Source organism: Eumetopias jubatus, unplaced genomic scaffold (genome assembly GCF_037043125.1).
Source record: "Eumetopias jubatus isolate StellerSeaLion01/CBP00866 unplaced genomic scaffold, mEumJub1_p1.0 scaffold_10, whole genome shotgun sequence".
Lineage (NCBI taxonomy): Eukaryota > Metazoa > Chordata > Mammalia > Carnivora > Otariidae > Eumetopias > Eumetopias jubatus.
Genome location: NW_028274816.1, coordinates 124491725 through 124514864, shown reverse-complemented (window position 1 = coordinate 124514864; position 23140 = coordinate 124491725). Strand labels below are relative to the sequence as shown.

At 52.3% G+C, this 23140-nt stretch overlaps 3 protein-coding genes across 7 annotated transcripts; 1 reads left to right on the top strand and 2 right to left on the bottom strand.

Moving 5' to 3' along the window:
* Nucleotides 1-36: 36 nt before the first annotated feature.
* On the bottom strand, nucleotides 37-10212 carry TNFAIP1 (TNF alpha induced protein 1). Of its 3 annotated transcripts, XR_003610269.1 has the most exons (8): nucleotides 10045-10212; nucleotides 6520-6840; nucleotides 5812-5981; nucleotides 5301-5390; nucleotides 5172-5224; nucleotides 4181-4376; nucleotides 2096-2737; nucleotides 37-1575 (listed from the first exon to the last, which is right to left on the bottom strand). XR_003610269.1 is itself a non-coding variant. In XM_088028390.1 (7 exons), the coding sequence occupies exons 2-7, from the start codon at nucleotides 6722-6724 to the stop codon at nucleotides 2501-2503; spliced, it is 951 nt and encodes a 316-aa protein (XP_087884516.1). In that variant the 5' UTR covers nucleotides 6725-6840; nucleotides 10033-10212; the 3' UTR covers nucleotides 37-2500. The 3 variants fall into 3 exon arrangements, 2 of the variants coding, with proteins under 2 accessions (XP_087884516.1, XP_027964830.1); XM_088028390.1 differs by having other exon boundaries at nucleotides 37-2737; nucleotides 10033-10212; XM_028109029.1 differs by having other exon boundaries at nucleotides 37-2737.
* Nucleotides 10213-10394: 182 nt separating this feature from the next.
* IFT20 (intraflagellar transport 20) lies at nucleotides 10395-16830 on the top strand. 3 transcript variants are annotated; one of them, XM_028109034.2, is made up of 6 exons: nucleotides 10395-10555; nucleotides 13409-13651; nucleotides 13813-13941; nucleotides 15062-15147; nucleotides 15876-15979; nucleotides 16430-16830. In XM_028109034.2, the coding sequence occupies exons 3-6, from the start codon at nucleotides 13815-13817 to the stop codon at nucleotides 16509-16511; spliced, it is 399 nt and encodes a 132-aa protein (XP_027964835.1). In that variant the 5' UTR covers nucleotides 10395-10555; nucleotides 13409-13651; nucleotides 13813-13814; the 3' UTR covers nucleotides 16512-16830. The 3 variants fall into 3 exon arrangements, with proteins under 3 accessions (XP_027964835.1, XP_027964833.1, XP_027964836.1); XM_028109032.2 differs by lacking the exon at nucleotides 13409-13651; XM_028109035.2 differs by lacking the exons at nucleotides 10395-10555; nucleotides 13409-13651 and adding an exon at nucleotides 10564-11055.
* Nucleotides 16478-22914, bottom strand: TMEM97 (transmembrane protein 97). Its single transcript, XM_028109031.2, has 3 exons — nucleotides 22700-22914; nucleotides 19124-19268; nucleotides 16478-18288 (listed from the first exon to the last, which is right to left on the bottom strand). Exons 1-3 carry the CDS (start codon nucleotides 22826-22828, stop codon nucleotides 18029-18031), a joined length of 534 nt encoding a protein of 177 aa, XP_027964832.1. The 5' UTR covers nucleotides 22829-22914; the 3' UTR covers nucleotides 16478-18028.
* Nucleotides 22915-23140: the final 226 nt, after the last annotated feature.

The window sequence follows — 23140 nt, the reverse complement described above, 5'->3', positions numbered from 1 at the left end:
TGAGCAGGAGGAACACAAGAACTTTGTCCACAGCAGTGAGCTGACCCAGCTCGAGTCACTGCAAGCATGGCTTTGCAGCACTGCGGTGTAACACAATTTTATTAGAAATTAGCGTTGGTTTCCATCACCCATGCTGAGCAACAAGTGATTGCAGTTAAGGGACAAAGGAGACCTTCTCTCGTGGTAGGACCTGGGCCATCCTTTAGGCAGACATTGGTCAGATAAGAAATGGAATAAAACCCCAGTCCTGGTACATGTGGTGAACAGCAGCCTTCCAGTTTTCTCAGAAACCGAGAAGGCTTGACCTTCATCCACACTCTTTTGTTTGCTTGCCCCTGGGCTGCTCCGAGTTGAAAAATTCACACAGCCAAGAGCTGCTTTCCGAATGGGGCTGAGAAATGCAAAGAAAATTCCCCCAACCCTTACGCCACAAAGTCCTTATTAAAGAAGCTGACTTCAGTGATTTCAATGTTAGTATTTTTCTTAAGACCAGGGAGAGATTTTTGATCAGTCCGGGATTACTGTGCTTTCTCAGGAAGAAAGAATAGTCACCACTGAGAGAGCTGAGGATCTAAATGTCAGAGCAGCAAAGAGGCTGCAGGGCTGGGGAGGTCAAAGGACAGGCATTAAAATACCTCAGTGGGAAGCTGGGGCTTTGAGTATTAGAGGGCTTCGGGAGGGGAGGAAATAGGCCAGAGGCCTCAGGCAGAAGCGTTCCAGTCTCTGTGGGAAAGCCACAAAGCCAAAGGCGGAATCTGGCCAAAGAAATGGATTTGTTTTCATCTCTACTCCAGGGAGGGCTGGGGAAGTGTTCTGAGCTGATGACCAGGGTGCCTCACCTGAAAGTACATACTCAAGGCCGACAAGCGTAAAATGCCTGGTTAGTCACACTTCCCCTGCCCCATCATGTCATTTCAGGTCCTTGTGGGTGTCTACAAACCCGGGCCTGGCATTTGCCCATAGGCTCCATCGCGTTGGCCATAAGCAGGCCACTTAGCTAAGCGACAGTCGTCAGGAGAGAGGAGCCTGATAACCCGATAACCGGCGCTCCTTCCCGAGTGGCTACCGCTCAGCGGCTATGGGGTTTTCTTAGGCTGGCTGAGCAGCTCCCTCCCTGATGGCATTCCTTTGCAAAAGAATTCGAATAAGCAGCCTCCCAAAGGGCCACGCCAAACAGAAGGTAGTGAAAAAAAGCCCCGAGGAGGAACTTGCTTCCTTGCCCAAGAGCTGGGCCTTGGCAGCTCCACGGCCACATCACCCGGCCTTTGAGGGGACTTAGGCTGTTCCCATCACCCTGCGTCCAGACTCAACGCTGGGCAGAACCACCCCCCCACCCCCCGCCACAGCCGGGACACAAAACCAATAGTATGGGGCGGGCAGGGGCCATATGGCCAAGCACATGCCACCTCTGCACAGGGCTGCTGGGAACGCAGAGCTCGTGTTCACTGTCCTCAGCTGGTGGGCGTCCGAGTGCGGCACCCATGGGCCTCACAGCCTTCCCGCTGCGGCTCATGCTCCTGGTCCCTGTAACGGCCCTTTGGCTTTCCAGAAAGTAAAGCGAAGCACACCTTGGAGCTGAGGGCAAGAGAATCAAAAAGAGCAATCCTGTTAGGCCCTAGGACTCCATTACGTGACCTTAAAATGTCCTTTCTCATGGGCATTATTAGGACTACAGTTCCCAACTTAAGTGTCCGTCCTTCCTTCCTGTCCATGCTCTCTGGGTCGGCTGCTTGGCCAGCCCAGCAAAGCCCACGTCAGTCAGTATTTTGTTTTTGTTTTATTGCTTCTCTAGCCCCTCTCTCAGACTGATTCTGTAGGGAAGAGGGGTTAGAGTCAGAAAAAGATGACGTGTGTCAGGGCAGAATACAAATCTCCTGAATAAAAGTACAAAGTACTTTAAAGAAACAGATGCCAAAGGCATCAAGGCAGGCCAAGGGTTCTGCCCTCTACCCAGGGTTTTGGCACCCTAGCGGGGTAGCACAAATACCTATTCCCTCATTATTAGACTCAAAACTCTTCACTTCCTAGATGACTTTTTAAAAAACCAAAATCATGAAGCCTGTGCTTAAACACCTCAGGGAAAAAGGAGCCCCACCTTCTGTAAGAAACTGGGCCTCCACAGCACCAGAACGAGCTCATTCCCCATGGACCTGCCCAGAGGCCTAAAGGTAGCCCTTCACTGGAGCAAAAGGACACTCAGCAAGGGGTCAAGGGCGCTGTTCTCGTGGGAGGTGGGCAGGGCAGTCCGTTCGCCTCGGGGGTAGACGCAGCTCCCTGTCAGGAAGGGTGAGCAAGGGGTCCAGGCCCCGGGCATCTTCAAGTGCTCAGGGAGCAGGGCGAAGCAGTGTGGTCCCTCTCCCGCTCAGGCCCTCTGCCTTCCTGTCAGGCCTCTGGGCGCTGGGGCAGAAAGCCAGCCAGCAGCAGCGTGGGGTGGCCAGCGGGGCAGGGTCCCACAGGAGGCTCTGTGGGCGTCCCGTGGCCTGACTCCCTGAGGGCCCTGTCAGTCGCGATGGGCGGACTGGTGGCCGAGCTGCCGGTCATCGTAAGTGCTGTAGCGTTTGACGTGGATACGGCGGACCCGGTCCCGCAGTTCAAAGGTCTCCTCATCTTCACTGGGAGAAGCCTGGCTGCGGCTCCGGCTGGTGGCCTCCAGTAAGGAGTTGTCAGGGACTCGGGGGGTCTCGTAGAGCAGAACGTTCAGCGTCTCCTCATAGATGCGGGCCTCTGGGAATTCCACCTGAGTTCAGGGGGACAAGGGGGCCGAATGGGGCTTCACCCCAGCCAGGCAGCGACATGGTGGGGCCCTCGCCCCCGTGCTGGCCCTCCAAGTTCCTCCTTAACTCTCCCCCGAGACGGGTGAGCGGGGGTGGGGGGGGTCCTCTCTGGAGGAGACGTGGGGAGTTGTACTCTGTGCACATAAGGACGCCAAAGACTAGCGTGCTGCCCGGGCCCGGAGCAGTGGGCTAGTGTGTGCAGGGTTCGGGCCTCGGCTTTGTGCTCAGAGCCAGGCTCCAGTATGGGCTGCGAGGCCTCAGTTTCCGCCCGTGTAAAATCAGGGCTAATACCTACTTCCGAGAGTTGTTGTGAACATTACGTGGGAGACAGAAAGGCACCTGGACTCTAGCCTAACTTGACTTCTGTTTCCTCATCTGTTAAATGGGGAGAAGGCTCCAGCCCTGCCTGAGGAGTCCCTAAGTACACAAAAGAGAAAATGCTCAGGAAAGTGACGGGTTGCTGCCACTTCCAAGTGTAAGCAGCCCCCACAGAGACCCGACCCCGAATCCTGACTCTCTTGATACGTGCACACGGGAATCCGCACCCCCAAAATGCCAGGAGGAAGCAGGGCCACCTCCTGTAAGCTGTCCTTCCCCACCCGTCAGGCGGCCCAGCTGGAGGCAGTTCGGGGGCCTGGAGGCCGAGCAGGTGCTACACAGGCTTGGCTGCTTTGAGCGCCTCACGCACACGACCTTCCGAGTGGGCTGCCCTCCTGGCCCAGCAAAGGCCTCCGCTGCCTCCGTTGCACACGCTCCCGGCGGCGGGGGGGGGGGGGCCGCAGCGGGGGGAGCTCCTCTCTGGGGAGGACACCAACTGCTCGCAGCCTGGGAGAACGGGGTTTGCCGAGTTCGTGTCAACTGTCACCTGTCAAATCCCTCACACGTACCTGGCGCTGAGTTGTTCCTGCGGAGGCTAAGCTGGTCGGCCGGGAACACCCAATTAGCAGGGCCAGAGAGGAGACCAGACCCTGAACTGCTGCTCCTAGGAACCGCCGCATTTTCCTAACAGTTCCGTTAACTGCACACTATCATGCCCAGGTTTGCAGGTGCGGAAACTGAGGCCCAGCTGGTTTAAATGGCTTGTACGAGGTCAGAAAACCGGTGAGTGGTAGAACCAGAATTCAGACCTGAATTGGGCCAACTCCAAAGACCCAGTCCTTCCCACCGCACCACGCTGTTCTTGCTGGTCAACAGCCCCCACCGCTCAGCTGACCAGAACAAAGCGTTCGCGAGCCAATCCCTGAACTGCTTCACCTGGCTTTGTCCTTGCCCAGCACCATCATGTGGGTCTGGGGAAAACAGAGAGCGAACCGAATGCCCTTCCGCTCCCCGTGGTGAAGGGCACAGCTGGGGCTGCGCTGGGGTGTGTCCCGCCCCCACCCGCGCAGAGGGAAGTCCCCCCCGACCTTGGTCTGCTTCTTCTCCGTGGCATACACGATGGAGGTGCAGCACACCTCGGCCAGCTTGCGACCCTGGCCGTAGAAGGACCAGCAGCAGATCTCATCGCCAATGACGTCCTTGATGAAGAGCACGCGGCCGTTGAAGCGCAGGGAGAGCTTGTCGAACAGCTCAATGTTTTTCAGCAGGTGGTCGTCCGAGTTGCTGAAAAACCCATGAAGGTCGGGGGGCCTGGGAATGAGGTTCCAGCACAAGAGACGGTGCTGGCTGGGCGCTTCCCCCCTTCCCCTCCCTGTCACGCAGAACTGAGGCAAAGTCAGGATGCCAGAGGGGACAGCAGGGAAGAAGGTCACAGGGCACCCTCTGGGGTTGGGGGCCTGCGAGGGGAAGGAGGGGTGTTGGTCTGAAGTTAAAGCAGAGAGAACTGAGGGCGGGGGGTCTCCTCTCATCAGGCCCCGAAGGAAGGAGGCTCGCCGCCCTCGCGGCAGGAGGACCCGTTCCCTTGCCGTAGGGGGTGTGCTGGCAACACCTCCGTCCACGGGGACTCCCCGAGCCCACGGCCTTTTGCGTACACCTAACTGTGGCCCGCCGAGGGGGCACTGGGCAAGGGAGAAAGCGGCCCAGCTGTGAAGCACAGAGGCTGGCTTAGGAGGAGTCCCAGCCACGGGCTTCCCAGGGTCCCTCCTCCCCCTCATGAGCTAATGCTGGGAAAACACCTGGCACGTTGCCCGACAGGACACATGGGGGGGGTTCCAGTTCGTTCCCCTCGATATCCCAGCCAGGGCCCTGCACCAAGTGCCAAATGCCTCTGTCCTCATTTCCCTTCTCTCTCTGTTCTTCCCGCCTGAGATCCAGACCCTCGCCAACCGTGCCAGGAGTGCAGGTGGCTTCTCTTGGGTCTGCTGCCCCGTGGCTGGCTGCCTAGTCCTTCTAGCTACTTCTGCAGCCCTTCCCCGAGCCTTGGCCCCCCGGCCCCCAGACCCCAGATGCCCACCCTACCTGGTATAGGAATACTTGTTGTTGCTTCTATTGTACAGCAGCTTCACCACAGGCTGGGAGGGAGAAGAGTGTGAGCGCCAGGCTAGGGTCCCGTCCATCCCTGCCCACAGCCCTCAGGGGTCCCAGTACCTTGGTGGAGGATTCGATGAGCCTCTCTTCCTCTTTCAGGGAGGTGATGATGGGGATGTTGCACACAGGCTGGTAGGAGTCCTTCTTGTCCTGGGTGATAAACACAGCCGAGAATCTTTTTTGAGATCTCCTGCTTGCCAGGCTAAGCCAGGCGTTCCCCAGGAGCTGTCGGAGCCCCTCTGCCAAGGCCACCCTCTGCTTGTTGAGGAGGCAGCTGGCCATAGAAACTGCCAGCCGGCAAGCAGAACCCCATTTCCAGAAAACCTAAAATCCAGATAGCAAGGTGTAGAAACTGGAAGCTGGGCTTAGTCCTACTGCCTGAGTCTGTCACCTCACAAACAGACTGGCTGCCAGTGTCCTTGGCCTGGGCAGCACCGAGCATATCTAACAGTGAGGTTCGGACTCACCAACCGTACCGGTCATGAGACCTTCCAGGAACTGGACCTTTATGTCCCTGAAGGGAGGGGCCAACTCCCAACCTCCTCGACCTGAGCCCACTTTAGCTCCGTACCTGCAGAGCAGTCTGGCACACGCTCACCAGCCCCTGAATGAGGTAATACTTGGCTTCGGCCATCAGCTCCTTGATTTCTTGCCGGTTCTGTGGGAGGATGATGGTGTCATCGCGGAGGTAATTCAAAATGGTGCCGAAGTGCTTTCCACATCGGTCTATGAGGATCCAGCCTAGGGATTCAGACAGGCCCCCGACAGTTACTCTTTGCCTCCAGGTAGCCCGCATCACAGGGTAACAGAAGTGGGAATGCCACCTCTAGCTCTCAGGTCTGCGGCTGTTCTTTTCCAGCACGGATGGCCCGGACTACGGGGGACAGAGGCCCTCCAGGCTCTGCGGCAGCCCACAGAGGTCTAAGCTCAGGAGCGCTCAGGCCTACCGCCTGGCGACACAAACGCCACCAGGCCCTGCCTGCCTTTTGTGCACTGTCCCGTCAATACAGCGATGGTTCTCAGGAGAATCTAGTCCTTTTGTTATTTAAAAGGTATGGATCTTGGCCCTGGAAAACATGTAAGTGCACACCCTTCTACATACAACCTCAAAGAATGCTGAGGCTCTACCACAGACTCCAGGTGAAGGAGTCCTGTACCAGGTAACAGGAAGGGTGAATCTAGAGTCTAGACCTGCCAGGCTTGAGCCCTGCCCCAAAGTCGCTTCCTCAGGAATTCTTTCTTCCCTCCTCAGCTGGCCCAACAAGCCCCAATGCCTCACCTTCTTTGTCAGTCAGCACCTCCATGCGCCCGCTGAACATGGCCTTGAGCATGGTGTCGTGCCGGGTGAGTGCCCGCACGGTGGTGTAGTACAGGGAGCCCCCCACATTGAGCTGGACGTATTTGTTGCCCAGGCCTCCTCCCTTGAAGCCGCTCAGCTTGGGCTTGGCCCCCGAGGCTGGGCACAGACAGGTATCCCCTGACATCTCCCGCTGCAGGTAGATCACCACACGGCAGGAGGTCGGCTTGGAAGGCTCCGCCGTGGTGGAAGGATCACAACGAGCCAGTGGCCAGCAGAGGCCAGAGCCTCATACTCCCAGCACTGTGAGCAGGAGATGGGAGAGAAGACAGGAGTTAGCAGAGGAGAGCCCTTAGCTGAGAGGGGACAGGAGAGGGCCGTGCAGTCATTCTCTCCTTGACAAGCAAGACCCCCTGGCAGAGGCTAAGGCCCTAGGCAAGAGCAACAGAGGACGTTCCTGTTCTTCTTTATGGTACCAGGAACCAGCACAGTCTCCCAGAGCCTGCCCCTCATCTCGCCAGCCCCCCTGAGCCTCGGCTCAGCTCTCGGCAGCGAGGAGGACAAGCAAGCCCTTGGAGTTAGTCCGAGACGGCTGGAGGAGCAGACAGGGCAGCCGAAGTCTTTACCCTGGGGAATGACAGTCCAATTCCAGTTCTTTGCCTCTCAAGGTTCCCAGGACCCAAGTGTTCCCACCAAACCTACTGGGAATCCTGCCAGCGCAGGAGATTCCCAGGAGCCAGAGGGGCAGGATGCACTTCCTTTCTAAAGATTCCAGGCCCAGAAGCAGTCGGCACCAGCGGTGACTTTGAGCACCACCGCGGTCTGGCTTCAGGAAGGAAAGTAAAAGCAGCTTCAGGAGAGCACAGGAATGAGCCAGGCTGGAAGCCGCCAGCCAGTGTTCCTGGCAGAGGTCACCCAGGCCGCGGCAGAGCTTCCTGACCTTCCTCTTTCTGGGTCCCAGCCCTGTCCCAAGTTCCTGAAATTGTCACCATTTTCCAGGACAGAACAACTACAGGATGGCTATTTTTACTTCTTTTTCCTGAGAGGAGGCCCAGCCTTATCTCTTCCTTTCTTCCCTACCCACAAGACTGGGGACAAGGGGCTTGAAAAGACCAGATGATAAATCTAAAAACAACTATGAAGTGATCTGGAAACTAAAACACTGACAGGCATTCACGGGAGGAGGAGTGAGGGAAGCAAAGGAGGGCAAAGCCAGGTCACTCCCCGTGAGCTAGATTCTCTATTATATGTCTTGGTTTCCTAAGGAATCACTAAAATTCATTCACTGAAAAGAAAGAGCAAACATTCACTGCACGTTTACTATGTTCCAGGTGCTAGTCTAGGCAACTTAATATACACATTACTTCATTTAACTCATTCAGCGAGAAAACAAGACTGAGTGTCACTACTCCGTTAGGCGGTAGGGACAGAGAGATGGAAAGGTACGGACCTTGCCTTCAAGGAGTACAAAGAAGCATCATAATGTTAACAAGAATAAAACCAATAAGAGTTAGTGTTTATTGTGCCCTGTTATGTGCTGGGCAGTGAAGATACAGAAGAGAACAAATAAGTCATGGCCTCACGGAGATCACATTCTAGGGGGAGGGTACAGACAATAAGCAAGACAATGAATAAATAAGCGAGCAGTTCCAGAGGGTAAGAAATGCAATAAATAAGCTGGTGATAAGAGAGTGACTAGGGAGAAGTCCTAAAATGGATAGAGGCCGGGGAAAGCCTCTTTGGGAAGGTGACATTCCAGCTGAAGTCTGAAAGAGCGTTCCAGATGGATGGAAGATTAAGTGCAAGGTTTCTCAGTTAGACACAAGTTTTAGGAACAGAAATAAGGCCAAGACGTCTTGGGGATGCCTGGGTGGCTCAGGCAGTTAAGCCGCTGCCTTCGGCCCGGGTCCTGATCCCAGGATACTGGGATCGAGTCCCACATCGGGCTCCTGGCTCAGCAGGGAGCCTGCTTCTCCCTCTCTCTCCCTCTGCTTGTGCTCTCTGTCAAATAAATAAAATCTTAAAAAAAAAGGCCACGATGTCTAGCGCATAGAAAGAAGGGGGAAGTTGGCTTGATGTAAGGTCAGGACGCAGGGGCCAGTTCATATTAAAAAGTTTGCATTTTATCGCTAATTGCGATGGCCATCGATTGGAGGGTTTTAAGTAAGAGAGTGACAGGATCTGAGTTATTCACATTTTGAAAAGATCACTCTGGCTGCCGGGTAGAGAATGGCTCATAAGGGTGCATGAGAACAAGCGGGAAGACCAGAGGAAGCGGCAGTCTAGGCAAGTGGTGAAGGCCTGTACTGCAGTGCCGGCAATGGAGACAGAAAAAAGGTAAAATTGCCTCGTAGTCCTCACAACACGCAAAAGTTTACGGTTGCATGTCACCTCCTATAAGTGAGATCCAGAAGCAGTGCTTACCACAATGCCATGCACATCTGAAAGTATTTAATATGTCAGTTTGTTAGACTGAAACCGTCCCTGGAAAGATTTAGGTAGGCCCCTAAGAAGAATGTCCAAGGAAGGACCAGAGCGGGTGCTTTGTGAAGTACCGAATTTCTTTGGTGGCTTGTCCAGCAGACTCTCATTTACCCCAAGGATGGAGTATGGATGAGATGAACCCTCACCAGCAGACTGCCCAATCCCTAACTAACACATGAACAGTATGAAATCACCTCACCCTCCTCCACCCACCCCAAAGGAATAAGTCCACCCCTTAACAGGTTTTAGCAAGTTCCCTACCTACTTTGGGTCTAGCCCCGATTTCCCCAAGGATCAAAGCAAGCACACATGTGTTCTGCCAAAGTAAAGGAATTCAAAGGCTAGGCGGTGGCCAACAGAGCCTACAAAGCAATTGCTTTGAGCCCCTGGGTGACGTCAGCTCAGATGCCGCCCGCTCAGATTCCTCCCAGACCAATGGGCTCCAGGAATGTTGTGGCAGGTGACGCCCCAGAAAGTAATTCCAGTGAGAATGAAGTTTCCACTGATAGCCTCACTGCTGTTCCTTCCGGACTTTGTGTGTGTGGATATGTGGGGATGCCTGGGGCTGAGGGCGTATCCGAGTCTCCCTCAGCGAGGCTAATGGGAACCGAAGCAGAATAAAGGGCAGGACAACAACCACGGCCATGGAAGGTGGGGTGCTAAAGGAAAAAGGACCCAGAAATCCATCACACTCGGTGGTGGCGGGCGGGTAACCGATCTTGGGTAGAGGGGGAGGATCTAGCAGAAATCCTAGGTGTAAATCTTGAGCTTCGTCCAAAGGGACTGGAAAGATTTAGCGAGACCCAACCTCTCTGCGGTCTGTGGTGAGTCTTCCCCGGCCCGCACCCCTCCTCACCACCGAGAAACTGAGACCGATTCTGACACCCATCCCAGTGGAGGATTTGAGCTCTCCATCTCCCCTGCACCGTCCCACGCCTTTTCCCCAGGACTGGGTGGGGCTCTCTGCTCCAGCCCGGGGCCCGTCCATCCTGTCCCCCAGAGCATCCGCACCCCGGCTCTCACCGTCCCCGGGGGGCGCTTCTCCTCTCAGCTGGGTTGCAAGCCGACCCCCGTGCCGCCCTGGGCTGTGGCCGCCAGCCCGCCAGCAATCCCGGCTGTGAGCTCACATCCTCCGCCCGCGGTCTCAGCCTGGAGCCGCGGCCCAACCCCGCCCGCCCGCAGCCTGGGACTCTAAAGCGGGCCTTGCCCAGCACCCAATCACGGGGGAGGGAGGGGCCCTTGAGAGAATTCCGCCGTGAGTGCTCAGCTACTTCCGGCAGCCTTTCCGGCGCAAAGGCCTCTGGGTCCTGTAGGCAGCCGTCCCTCCTCTCAGGCCTGTTTCCCAGCAGGCTCTGCGGGTTGGGCGGAGTAAGTACTTCCGCAGTCCAGTAATGACGTTACGGGTAAACAGGGCCGGTAGCCGTGGCAGCGGCTGAGGCCGGCGGGCCAGGCACCGACTGCCGCTGACCCGGGAGAGAAGCGGCCTGCCGGAATCAGCCCGGGCGGTAGCGCGCCGCCGCTACGGGGTTAGCAGGTAGGCAGCGACTCCGGGTTGGGGGACGCGGGCGGACCCGGGGCGAGTGAACCCAACAGGCCGAAAGAAACGGGATTCCGCGCGATTCTTTGCGAGCCGTGTGACACCCAGCTTTGGCCTGGAGCTTTACGCGTTGATGCTCGCAACGGTCTTGTGAGGAAACTGTGGCTCATATAAGTTCAAGGCGTTTACGTAGTGTGGACAGCCAGCTCCACCACCCAGGTCTTCCTGACTGTGTGCGCGGTGCCCCTTCCCCTCATCCCGCGGATGGCGCCTGCTCGCGGGGCCCGGAGAGGATCTGGGAGAGCCGCGGGGTGGACAGAGTGTCGCCGCCGTCATCTTCAGGGAGCTCAGTGCGGTTCTTGTGCCACGCACACGTGTGGTGGGAGTTGGGAGGGAATCTCATCGTCGGTTGGGAACTCTCTCCCTGCCCTCCTTCTCCGGTCCAGTCCATCTCATTCAACTCTGCCCTCCAAACATACAGTTGGCGCTCAAGCCAGGTACGTGGGAATCTTGCCTGCCTCTTTCCCTCCCTCATCCCCAAACTCCTACATTCAGTCAGTCCTTTACCAAATGCCATAAGCTTACATAACATCGCAAATTGGAACACTTTTCTTCAGCTCCAAGCCTTGGTCACTGTAATAGCCTTCTCTGTTTCCAGTCATTCGTTCCACATTTACTGAGTGCAGGCGCTCAGTATGTGCAGGCATCCTGCTAGGTGCTAGGGTTACAGTGATGAACAAGGGAGGTGTAGCCCCACTTTCTCGTTCCCTGCAGTTCATTCTCCATCCTGGGTCAGAGTGATCGTTCCAAAAGGCAGATATGGCTGTGCTTCTCTGCTAAGGATCTGCTGGCTGCCCACTACCCTTATGATAAAATCCAAGCTCATGAGGGCGGCTTTCAGAGCCCTCCCTGAACCAGCTCTGGCCTCCCCATCTAGACTTATCCTGTTCCACATTCCCCCCCAGTTCACTGGGTTTTAACCACGCTAGCCTTTCGGTTCCTGGAATGCATTACATTTCTTTTAGCCTCAGGATCTTCACACATGCTTTTCCTTCCGCCTGGAACGCCTCCTCCCTGCTTCACTTGGCAAACTTTTGGATATTCTTTAGGTCTCAGCTTGAGTGTCATGTTTTCAGAAGCTTTTGTTGAGGGGGCACCTGGGTGGCTCACTCGGTGAAGCATCTGCCTCTGGCTCAGGTCATGATCCCAGGGTCCTGGGATCGAGCCCCATGGGCGGGGAGCCTGCTTCTCCCTCTCTCCCTGCTTGTTCTCTCTCTCTCTCTCTCAAATAAATAAAACCTTTAAAAATAATTTTTAAAAAGGAGTTTTTGTTGAGACACCCCCCATATGAATTATGTCCTCTTGCTGCAGCTTTATGTAGCACCATGTGCTTTTCCTCATACTGTCCTCAAAATATGTGATTATTTGTTTACTGTCTGTCCAGAGATCAGAAATGTTTCTGAATAAATGCATCCTCTCAGGGAAGGGAGTGGAAGTGGAAGCAGATATTTGCTCCCTCAGGTTACTGGAAGCTTCCTAGGAGTAGCTGGTCTGACTAATCACCTGGTAGGTGTTAAATGCTCGGACTATATGTGTAAACGTAACAGAACAGCAGGAAGACGGATCTTTTAAAAAAGCTCGATTAAAAGGAAGCTCGGGATGATTAAAATGTTTCAAAAGGAAGATGCTAGCTAGCTTAGTTCCTTCAGTGGATTCCAGTAGGCCAACGGCTCAGTCCTACACAGACAGCCTATAGACATGCATTAGTTGGCCCACAGTGTTAGATGTGGTTTTTCCTTTAAAATTTTGAATTCAATACTTTCCTTTAAAAATCAGATTTCATCTCTAAATCTGGATTTTTGGCTGTCTTGAAAATCAGTTCTGGCAGCTGGGGAACTTAATTCTTTTTTAACCATTGCTCCTCCTATGGTATACCTGCTCTGGGAAGTTACTCCCATAATCACCCCATTTGGGACAGAACTTTTCTAAGGAAGACAGAAGGGAAACAGCTGGGGGAGGTGGGAGCAGAGGAAAGGGCTGGCGCAGGGCCAGCTGGTGGTAGCCTTTGGAACACCTGGGGTTTGGGAATTGGTGTGGCAGCCAGTGGCTAGCCCTAAGTAGCGTTGTGTGTGCTTTTTAATTTGTGTGTGCGTGTGTTTGCCAGAACGAGGGTGAGTTTTCAGTGTTTCCTTCCCAGAATTGAGGCATCCTCTGGACCAGGAATGCAGGGTGCCCTAGGAAGGGAAAAGATATCTCTGCTGGTTCTCTTGCCTACAGAAAGAAACCCAAACTCCTTAGTTGGGCACACAGGCTCTTTCTGACCTGGCCCCAGCTGACCTTTGCAGCTCCGTCCTCGGTGCTTTCATCTTCTAGGTCTTCTGGCCGGTTCAGTGACTTCACACGCTTGTCTGTGCTGTTTTCTCTGCTTGGGAAGCCTTTCCCTAGCCTCCTCACTTGGTATGTTCTTGCTGATGCTTCATTCCTTTTTGTGTTTTCTGCTAGAAAGAGACGGAGCCAACTTTGGTCCTAGTTCAGGCCAACATGCCTGTGACATATATTGTGGATAATGTCCTTATTCCTGGCTTATTTTTAACTCTCATTTTTAAGTCATGCAGATTTCCTCTTTTCCTTGCTTTTGGTGTTATGCTAGGACTGTACTGGAAAAGCTTTTTCATGTCCTTTTGAGTACATAATTGGGGATAAATATGCTTATGGCTTCTCACGATTTAGTTCAAATGTTACTCGCTCACCCTGTTAACTGCTTTGTTCTCCTGCAACACTTGAGTGATATTTCTGTAAAAGCACTTAACACAGCATACTTTCTCAGTTTACGTGTCTGTCTTCCTCCAGCTAAACTATGTGCTCCTCCAGGGCGGGCACCGTGTCGCGCTCATCTTTGTGCCCCCAGCATCTAGCAGTGTTGGCATGTGGTAGGCACTCAAGAAATGTGTATTGAATGAACGATGCCCGTGACAAGCAACTGGACTTTATTCTTTCCTGACCCTTGCTCCTATGACACACTTCCTCCTGACTGCCACTAGCACCCCTTCAGAGCAGAGCTGCTCTTCTCTAGGGAAACCGGAAGGGAAACAGGTGAGGCTCAGAGAGGTGGAGGCAGAGGGAAGGGGAGCCTTCGGAGGAACGTCTGCGGTTTTGGCACTGGTGTCTGGGGGCAGGAGCGGGGCTGGGCTGGAAGCGGGCATTTCCTTGGGTGGCTGGGAAGTGATCGGGGACTCAGGCTGCTTTCTTCACAGCTATGGCCAAGGACATCCTGGGTGAAGCAGGGCTGCATTTTGATGAGCTGAACAAGCTGCGCGTGTTGGACCCTGAGGTTACCCAGCAGACCACAGAGCTCAAGGAAGAGTGCAAGGATTTTGTGGACAGTGAGTGTCATTTGGGGAGACGTGGTGCCCCACCTCCACTCCCACCCGCAGCTGTCACCCTGGCCAGAACAGGGCTAGTGCCTCTCTGGATGTTGTGTCTGGCCTTTAGGAATTCCCACATACCAACCACCTTGTCTCCCTGCTCTCTGATGCTCACATGTAGTCAGACACAGAGCATCAGTCAAGACAAATGGTGAAATGGAGAGAGGATATCCCATCTTTGATTTTTTTGCTCTCAGAAACCTTGAACTTCATGGGGCAGAACTATGGCTTGAGGGTGGGAAAGAGTTATGTACTCATGATGTGATTTCTTGGAAGTTCAACAGACTCAATGAGGTCATCTTTTAGCTAGATATCCAGGACACCTCCTGTCCCAGCAGGCAGGCAAGCCGAGTGGCAGTGAATACAGGGCAGCTCTAGCTAAAGCAGGGATTTCCATTGTGTTGTTGACAAGCAGGAATTTCTGAGCCTTCTGCGCACTCCATAGTCTGTAGAAAGCTTGACTGGTGAAGGGCGGCATGGGCTCCATTGCCAGTCTTCTCACTGCCTGTTGTCCTTCCTCCCTGGGTCCTAGTTCATTCCTCAGTAGAATGAGGTCCCATCACACCCAAGGACATTGAAAATAGCGAATGGGAGATTAGGTACTTAAATGCTTTGAGCTCTTTATTAGCTCTGGTTACAGTTGGCAAACCACTGCCCCCCTAACCACCATTAACTGAAATCTAGTTCCTTATCTGGGGCTAGTCAGGAGGCTCTGTTCAAGTCCTGAGTCAGTCCTTTCATGAACATGGCCCTTTGTGCTTCCTGTCACTCCTGCAAAAGCAGGATAGAGCCTGCGCAGAAGATGGGCCCATCAGGAGCCTCATACCTAAGGTTAATAGTCACTGGCTGGCTCATTTGGGACTCAAGGTCCAAGGATGCCCCAGTCCAGCTCTGGGCACTTGGCCACCCTTCTCTCGGTTTAGACCAAGCGTGGAAGACTTTAGGTCAGGAGGCACCAAATTGTTTTGACACAAATTAGAAGGGGCAGTTAGCCCTGCCCTCTTGCCACAAGGGAACACAGAGGGAGTGGTGATGCCGAGAAAATAAAACCTTTTATTTTCTGTTCTTTCCCTAAAAGAAATTGGCCAGTTTCAGAAAATAGTTGGTGGTTTAATTGAGCTTGTTGACCAACTTGCAAAAGAAGCAGAAAATGAGAAGATGAAGGTAAGATCAGCAGGCCTTCTAAATCTTGGCCTGGGACATGGTTCACTCGTTCTTTTTCTTGGGGAGGGGGGGGTGTGGGATTTTATTTAAAACAGGATTTGGGGGTGCCTGGGTGGCTCAGTCGTTAAGCATCTGCCTTTGGCTCAGGTCATGATCCCAGGGTCCTGGGATCGAGCCCCGCATCGGGCTCCCTGCACCGCGGGAAGCCTGCTTCTCCCTCTCCCACTCCCCCTGCTTGTGTTCCCTCTCTCGCTGTCAAAAAATAAATAAAACCTTAAAAAACAAAACAGGGCTTTAGTAACAAGTGCAGTTAACCTCCTGTTGAACTCATATGCTAGTACACTTTGTCATTCTTGCCTTTAATCTTCACATCACTGAGATAGGTGGTTTTATGCTCATTTTATAAGTGAAGCAATGCAGGCATGCAGGGTGTCGATGACTTGGCAAAGGACCCAAGGCTAAATGGCACCCTAAATGGGCCACTGACCACCTGTGTGCTAGACTCGGGGATACTCGTAGACCTGCCCCTGAGCTGCAGTCCAGGTCTCATTAGGCACTTGGGATCATGCAGTTATTCCTCCCCCCTTATTCCTGAGGCTCGGGGGCTCGACTCTCTTGCCAGCTGGGCACTGAGACAGCCCCCAAGTGGCCCTTCCTTGGCTGAGGACTTAATGCTGAAGATGGTTTTAATGAAGCCATGACCTTCTTTGGTGATACTATTTTTCTAGGCCATTGGTGCTCGGAACTTGCTCAAATCTATAGCAAAACAGAGAGAAGCCCAACAGCAGCAACTCCAAGCACTAATAGCAGAAAAGAAGATGCAGCTTGAAAGGTAAGATGTAAAGCTAGTTCTTTACTCAACTGCAATTCCATTTTTCCTTCTCGAACGGTCACCTCTTCTCCTCCCCCTTCATCATTGTTCTCCCAGGAAGTGTCTCACTTGTCATCCTGATTTGAAGACTTAAAAAAATAAAATTACATTTGATGAGAAAGAAAATATCTTAATACAAAACCACCTCTAATATCGAGAGCTTGAAAGCTCAGGTAGCAAGTGTCCAGAGTTGGCCGGTTCTCCTGAAGGAAAACCCCTCTCGGGGCTGGACACTTCTCATGGGTGGCCCTCGGTTGGGCTTTGCCTCTGTTCTTTCTTACCCTACCTTCTGCATTGTGAACTCACACCATTTCTTGGCATTATTTAAGTCATTTATATTCTTCTCTAGAAGAATTAAATCCATGGTTTATTTCATCCATTCTTAGGGCTTCTAACAATTTTGTTTTTCAGGTATCGGGTTGAATATGAAGCTTTGTGTAAAGTAGAAGCAGAACAAAATGAATTTATTGACCAATTTATTTTTCAGAAATGAACTGAAAATTTCATTTTATAGAAGGGCAAAAAAAATAAGACCCCAAAAAACCTCTGTAATGTTCCTGTGACTTGTCTAATGGCCCACGTATATCCTGAGAGATGGTGTGTAACGAACGCAGCATCTCTGAAGGCAGGAAACAAATCTGGGGAGCTTGTTGCAGATGTCCGTGCGCAGCTGCTGGTGAACACCTGTGGCCACGGGGGGTCCAGGCTCTCAGCTCTTGGCATTCTTAGCCTGAACGGAGCAGTCTGTAAATGATTTTTTTTTGTAAATTCAAAGCTTTGGAAAGGAAGAGCAATAAATTATTGTTTTCAGATGGCTTGATCTACCTCTTTTTCTGGTGCCCTTAAAGTGTACATTTAACATCTTGAGAGAACTCTGGACTCTCGAGCCCCTCCCTCATCCACCAAACCAACCAGGCAGTGGTCAGCAGGGACCTTTATTTGGACCAGACACATGAGTCAGATGATACTCCCAACAATCAGAACAATATGGCTTGTGACCAAAACAGACTTAAAGAGGGAACCAGACAGGACCAGTTATCATTTTCCATGTGTGTTCACAGGTGTGTGTGTGTGTGTTTGAGTTGACCTCGAGTACAAATTTAGAGAAAGCTAAGGAACCAGTGAAGAGACCCTGCATTTATACAATGGACATCTCATGCCCAGCTGCCCTTCCACTTTGAGAACAGGCCAGGATGGATGATGAAACTCTCAGGAAGGGTGAAGTTATCCAACAGGAAGCACACTTCCAGATCAGGTTTGAGACACCAGACCTCAGAGGGAAGGGACTTATGTCAGGTGGTCTGTAAAAACAGAGAAGACTAAGGTATGGAAAGAATGAATCAGGAGATGATTAAAAAAAAAAAAGAATCTTTTCTGGGATGACCTGTTTAAGACACAAACAAAACACCTTCCAGCTTAATCCATTTCTGAACGTCAGGCCAGAGCTGACCCTTGAGTAAAACCAAGTTTAGGCCTCTTGCAGAACCTGTCCCCAACCAAGGGTGGTGGCAAAAAAACCCATGATACAGTTTTTAATGAATATTAAAGAGGCATAATTTCAAACTTAAAAATGACCTGAAAAATCCCACCCTTCATTTTGCTGATAAAGGATATGCTGCGGAGAATCAGGAGTCGGGGGTTTAATCACATGGGCACTGTGGGTCAGGTGCCAAGCAGGCCACATTTCTTGGAAGTTTATACAGGATCTGGTCTGGTCCTGCTCACGATGGAACTTGGGCACACAGTGAGGTATTTGGCACCACTTCCCTATAACCTAGCCCACACCCTTCAGTCCGTGCTCAGGTGACTGGTCTGTTTGTGCCAGTGTCCTCAGGAGGGGGCGGTTCTGATGTGGCTCCTGCCAGAGTCTTGTTCTTTCTGTGTCGCTGGTGTGTTTCAAATGCTACTGAAGACATGGGTTCTGAGCAGTTTTCCTCATACTGGGTCCAACCGGAAAATTGCCCTATGGGCATCTCCCCACCCCCCCCACCAGGCCAGTCATTATTTCTCTCATTTTTTCTTTCTTTTCTCCTCATACTTGTAGTAGGGGCTCCACAACATGAAAAGTAGAAGCATAAGAGGGATGAGAAAGTAGGGGGCATAGACAGATAAGAGGGTAAGTCGTTCGTGGAAAGTCTTAGGTCCTTGTCCTTTGAAACCACTGGCTTTGGAGAAATCATCAAATAGAAACGTGGAGAGAATTGGAATTAGAGTTGTCATGGTGTGAACTGAGTAGATGATTGCAGGGGTGCGGATCCACCTGCGGCCTCCTGAAGTGGGGGGGGAAGAGAGAGAGATAAGCGTTTGGTCTGTCCGTGACCCCAGGGCTGCCCACAATCTTCTCCATGCCTGCTCCCTTCAGCTGACCCCGTCTACCCTCCCACTGCAAATGAATGGAGAACTGGGGGTGCTCTAATACTGCCTAATGCACGGAGCTGGGGCTCTAGTACACTGACTGCCAGAGAACCAAGGGTGGGGGTCGGAATTTAATTGAGAAAAACTCTAGGGCAGTAAAATGGCCATTACAGTTTACACAAGGCAGGGGGGGAGGGGCCTGCCACTAGCATCTGTTAGTGATTATATATAGGTGAGAGGATCAACAGCTTCTGCCAAGACATGGAGTTGGGGGCTCCAGTGGGAAAGAGGCTGTATGAGCTTAGTTACCATGTACATGAGTGTGGCCCCCGTCTTTATAAAAGCGTTAGTCACAGGGGAACACTGTAAGAATAAATGAGAAGTGAAGCCCTTCCGGGGTGAGCTGGATGCTACTGCTCAAAAGCCAGTCTGGTGCTACCCAAATCAGAAAAATAAAAGCCAATGATAAAAGGAAAATTCTGCAGGGGTAAAAACAATAAAAAGGAACAAGTTCAATCTGTAAGCACCCTCCAGCGTAGGAGAGATTTCCAGCTAAGCACGGGCACAGGCCTGAGCCACAGTAACGCCCCTTTACCAGCCCCCTCCTGCCATTCGCACCCCACCCCACCCCACCCGAGATCACCCTCGCACAAACTACAGGGACCGCTCTCCTTCTCTGAGACACTTTCCCAAAAGATTTCTGGGACCTAATTTCAGAGCAAAAGTGGGATTTCCCCACCAGTTACCTACCTCTTAAGAAGGCGTACGTCGCTATGGGAAAGAAAGGCAGCTGGAACACAAGCTCACAAAACAGGAAGGACTTAAACCATGTTGGGGGGGCCTGGAGCAGAGGGTCTTTGAACTCCTTAGTATACCACTTCAGCAGGTTTGTCAGCTGAGGAAAGAGAAAGGTCACGACGCATGCAGCCGCCTGGCAGGACAGGCTAGCAGCTCCATCCCACGGCAGCCCAGATGGTCACTTCAGAAAAGCTCCCTCACTCCTCCGAGAGGCTTCTCTCAGCTCTTCCAGGCCCTCTGGGCTACGCGGCATCTGTTCCTGACTCTATGACAACGCACAGCCTGCTGTGTTGCCCACTGTCAAGAGCAACGATATCTAGCACTTAGTAGGCTCTCAGTTCGAGGAATGAACATACAAAGGCAACAAATCTGCCACAACCTGCTTCCTGGTAAAGGACAGCCATGAAGAGCGTCCTACCATTTGGCTGGAAGAAGAGCAGCTGCACACCAGGCTCCGAGGGCCAGACCGCCTCAAATACAGAAATGAACCGAGTTTGTCTTTTGGGGGCGGGGTGTGGGGGGATGGAAGGGAGATACATTTAACTTCTATAAAGATGCAATTTAATGCCTAAATCTCAAGCTCATCATTCTTAACTACTCTAGTTCTGCAGAGTTTTCTTGTAGGAGACCAGTAGGCTATTTTTTTTTTTTTAAAGATTTCATTTATTTATTTGACAGAGAGAGCGCACAAGTAGGCAGAGAGGCAGGCAGAGGGAGAGGGAGAAGCAGGCTTCCCACTGAGCAGGGAGCCCGACGTGGGGCTCGATCCCAGGACCCTGGGATCATGACCTGAGCTGAAGGCAGCGGCTTAACGGACTGAGCCACCCAGGCGCCCCCAGTAGGCTATTTATAGAACAAACTGCCCAAACCACAAACTACAGAGCTTCTAGGCTATGTCAGGGCCTGAGGATTAGCAGTCTCGGTTCCAGCTTGGGGCCCACCCTCCTAATTACACTGTTAAATCAAGATGCTGATCTGTGAACACGTGGCTGTGGGGGCAGAGGAAGGAAGCAGAAAGGTTTGAGGTTGCCCATTTTGTACCCTTTGTAAGAACCCGAAGCGCAGGGCTCCCCACACCACACGGACTACCGAGGGTCTGTCGCATTTTACATCCTGTCTTGACACACCTGCCTCCAAAGCCAAATAGGTGTCTTGATATTATGATAAATAAAGGCAACTTCCAGTGTGAGAATTTTGCCTGCAATGGAAAAATCCAAAGATATTTTTCCTGTTAATTTTTAATCAAAAGATTAAGACTCACTATTGTGAAATTGAGGCCTCACTGCTGAAAGTAAGCTTTAAGCAAATATCCAGAAACAAACATTCTGTTAGCATGATCTTAATTGCAGGAAGGCTCTGGCTTGATAACCAGTTTATTGACCAAGTGATATCGAATTTGTACTTGATTTCAAATCGAAATCCACGGCAATACCCTTAGCTTCCTTCTAGGCACTTTTCAGGGTGGTAATGGGGTAGAAAATACTCATAAAGGTTAAGTCCCTGCATCTCTCCTGGGCTCTGTTTCCTCATCTGTAAAACAAGCAACTTGGACCAAATGTTTAAGGTCCTTTTTTGCTTTCCAGATTTTCTTTAAAAAAAAAAAAAAAAATAGTGGGGGGAATGACCTTTGAAGATTTGCCGTAGAATACAAGGCATTCTGGTTTGTCTGAATTTCATTTTCTATTCAATCTGTATTCCAACCTCTCAGATCCACCTATTTCATAAATCCAGACAGTTCTACACAGCACGGGTAATTTCTGAGGGCTGCAGGATGAGATTAGCAAAACTCAAAGTAATCTAATCAGCCAGCTCTTGAAGTAATCAATTAGGATCCAAGCACCTGCCCACAGTCCCATAATAGCCTTGATATGAAAACAAGGCCTGGACTAAGGGCAGATGGAAGGCAAATCACAGGTCCCTGGCGAGGGAAGAGCATGGGACATGGGGGGTGCAATCCGTGGCTCTGGGCAAAGCGCTTAATCTCACTCAACTTGTTTCCCAGTTGTAGTACTTACCTCACTACCGGTGAGATAAAATGACTTAACGTACATGGTTTTTAGAACAGTGGCAAGCACACAGTAAATGTTACCATTACTTAAGTGAATGTAATTAACACATATTCAGAGAAATTCAAGTTTAATCCCATTAAAATCTCACCATGCAACTGGTTGTAAGAATTATTATTATTAGGTAAGACCCAAAAAAGGTTTATACTTGACTCATATTTGACTAAACTATTCACCTGGCCTTTGCACAAGGATTTCTAAACCAGGAGTTGCTACTGAATAAACCTGTATACTTCCCTACCTTAGAATGAGGGCACAGGGGTGTGTGGGTGGCTCAGCTGGTTAAGCGTCCAAATCTTGATTTCTGCTCAGGTCATGATCTCTGGGTCATCAGATCAAGCCCTGGGTCGGGCTCCTCACTGGGAGTGGAGCCTGCTTAAGATTCTCTCTCTCTCTGCCTTTGCCCCTCCCCAATCATGCTCTCTCTTAAAAAAAATGAGAGCACAGACTGATTATCTTTCCTTATTATTATTTTTTAAGATTTTATTTATTTGGGAGGGAGGGAGGGAGGGGGGAGAGGGAGAGGGAGAGGGGGAGAGGGGGAGAGGGAGAGAGGGAGAGGGGGAGAGGGAGAGAGGGAGAGGGAGAGAGGGGGAGGGAGGGAGAGGGAGAGGGAGGGAGAGGGAGAGGGAGAGGGAGAGGGAGAGAGAGCGCGCGCACAAGCAGGAGGAGCAGCTTCCGGCTGAGGGGCTCGATCTCCAGGACCCTGGGATCATGGGCGGAGCTGAAGGCAGAAGCTTAACCGACTGAGCCACCCAGGTGCTCCCCATCTTTCCTTATTTTAGCAGAAGCAAGGCTACCCAGCTGCAAATGATACTACAAAATGCTTCCCCATCCTCTCCAAGTTCTAAGTCAAACTAAATTCTTACAGTCTCATAGTAAGTTTTTCCGAGGGTTGATCGGTTCAAACCAAGGAAGATATTTAATTGGCAAATTTTAGCCCAACTATTATGGGAGCTCCGCAAAGTTTTTAGTTCTAGGGGAAAATTCCTTCTATTTAGGGAAGAATAACACAACAGATGTTAAGATTTGGCATTTTTTTCAAAGAGAATCTGAGAATAACTCAAGGATTTTATTATTATTTCCCCATAAAGAAGCAACAAAATCATCAATCTCTACTCCCTCAAATACTGACCACTGACCAGAGGTGGGGGGTGGGGGCCTTACACACACCCAAGGAAGAACTGTCTTCAAAAGGACCAAAGTGTCTGCCCCATAAGGGTCTGGGGCAAAGAAAACCCCAAGCAAAACGTCGAGTTGACCGGTAAGGAGGGGCCGGGGCACCGGCAGGACCTAAGGACGGCGGGAGGGAAAGGGGGGGCAGAACCAGAACCCTGGGCGGGGGGGGGAGGGGCTCGAGCGGAGGAGGGGAGGTCTCGGGGACGCCAGGGTACAACAGCCGCAGCGCGCGCAGGAGCCCCAAACTCGACCACCGGCGGTCAGGAACAACCATCGCCCTCACCTCGACCGGGTAGAATTCGCGCGGCAGCACCACCTGCAGGTCCAAGAGCAGAGTGATGGGGACGTGGGAGAGGAAGTAGAGGCCCAGTAGCCACTCCAGGCCGCGTCGGACGCCCAGAGCCCCCATCATCCGTCGGTTACGCCGGGCAGGAGCCGAGACCGCGCCCGCGAGGACCGCCGACGTGGGAAGAAGGCCCGCGCCCGCACAGCGTCCCAGAGCTCCGCGCCCGGGCCGCCCGCTCCGCCCCCTGGAGGGATACGCCAGCCACTCCTATTGGCTGGCTGAGAAGCCGCGGCGGGAGCGGCACTCGCCGCAGAGCGCGCCCACTGGCTCGTCCGTGTATAGCGTGTCGAGGCGGTGCCCCGCAGACCATTTCTATTGGCCGCCGGGGGCGCCGCGTGGGACAGGGGCGGGGCTCCTCGCCCGCCGCGTGGGACTGCT

Bases quoted from the DNA above. Each gene is read 5' to 3' on its own strand.
- TNFAIP1 (XM_088028390.1), bottom strand. From the start codon at position 6,724: ATGTCAGGGGATACCTGTCTGTGCCCAGCCTCGGGGGCCAAGCCCAAG. The intron at 5,391-5,811 runs GTACGGAGCTAA...TTTATCACCCAG, and splicing joins TGTGCCAGACTGCTCTGCAG to GACAAGAAGGACTCCTACCA. The intron at 4,377-5,171 runs GTAGGGTGGGCA...TGGGTTTTTCAG, and splicing joins AACAAGTATTCCTATACCAG to CAACTCGGACGACCACCTGC.
- IFT20 (XM_028109032.2), top strand. From the start codon at position 13,815: ATGGCCAAGGACATCCTGGGTGAAGCAGGGCTGCATTTTGATGAGCTG. The intron at 13,942-15,061 runs GTGAGTGTCATT...TTTCCCTAAAAG, and splicing joins GTGCAAGGATTTTGTGGACA to AAATTGGCCAGTTTCAGAAA. The intron at 15,980-16,429 runs GTAAGATGTAAA...TTTGTTTTTCAG, and splicing joins AAGAAGATGCAGCTTGAAAG to GTATCGGGTTGAATATGAAG.
- TMEM97 (XM_028109031.2), bottom strand. From the start codon at position 22,828: ATGATGGGGGCTCTGGGCGTCCGACGCGGCCTGGAGTGGCTACTGGGC. The intron at 19,269-22,699 runs GTGAGGGCGATG...CTCTTTCCTCAG, and splicing joins GCGAATTCTACCCGGTCGAG to CTGACAAACCTGCTGAAGTG. The intron at 18,289-19,123 runs GTAGGTAACTGG...CCCCCACTTCAG, and splicing joins GACGTACGCCTTCTTAAGAG to GAGGCCGCAGGTGGATCCGC.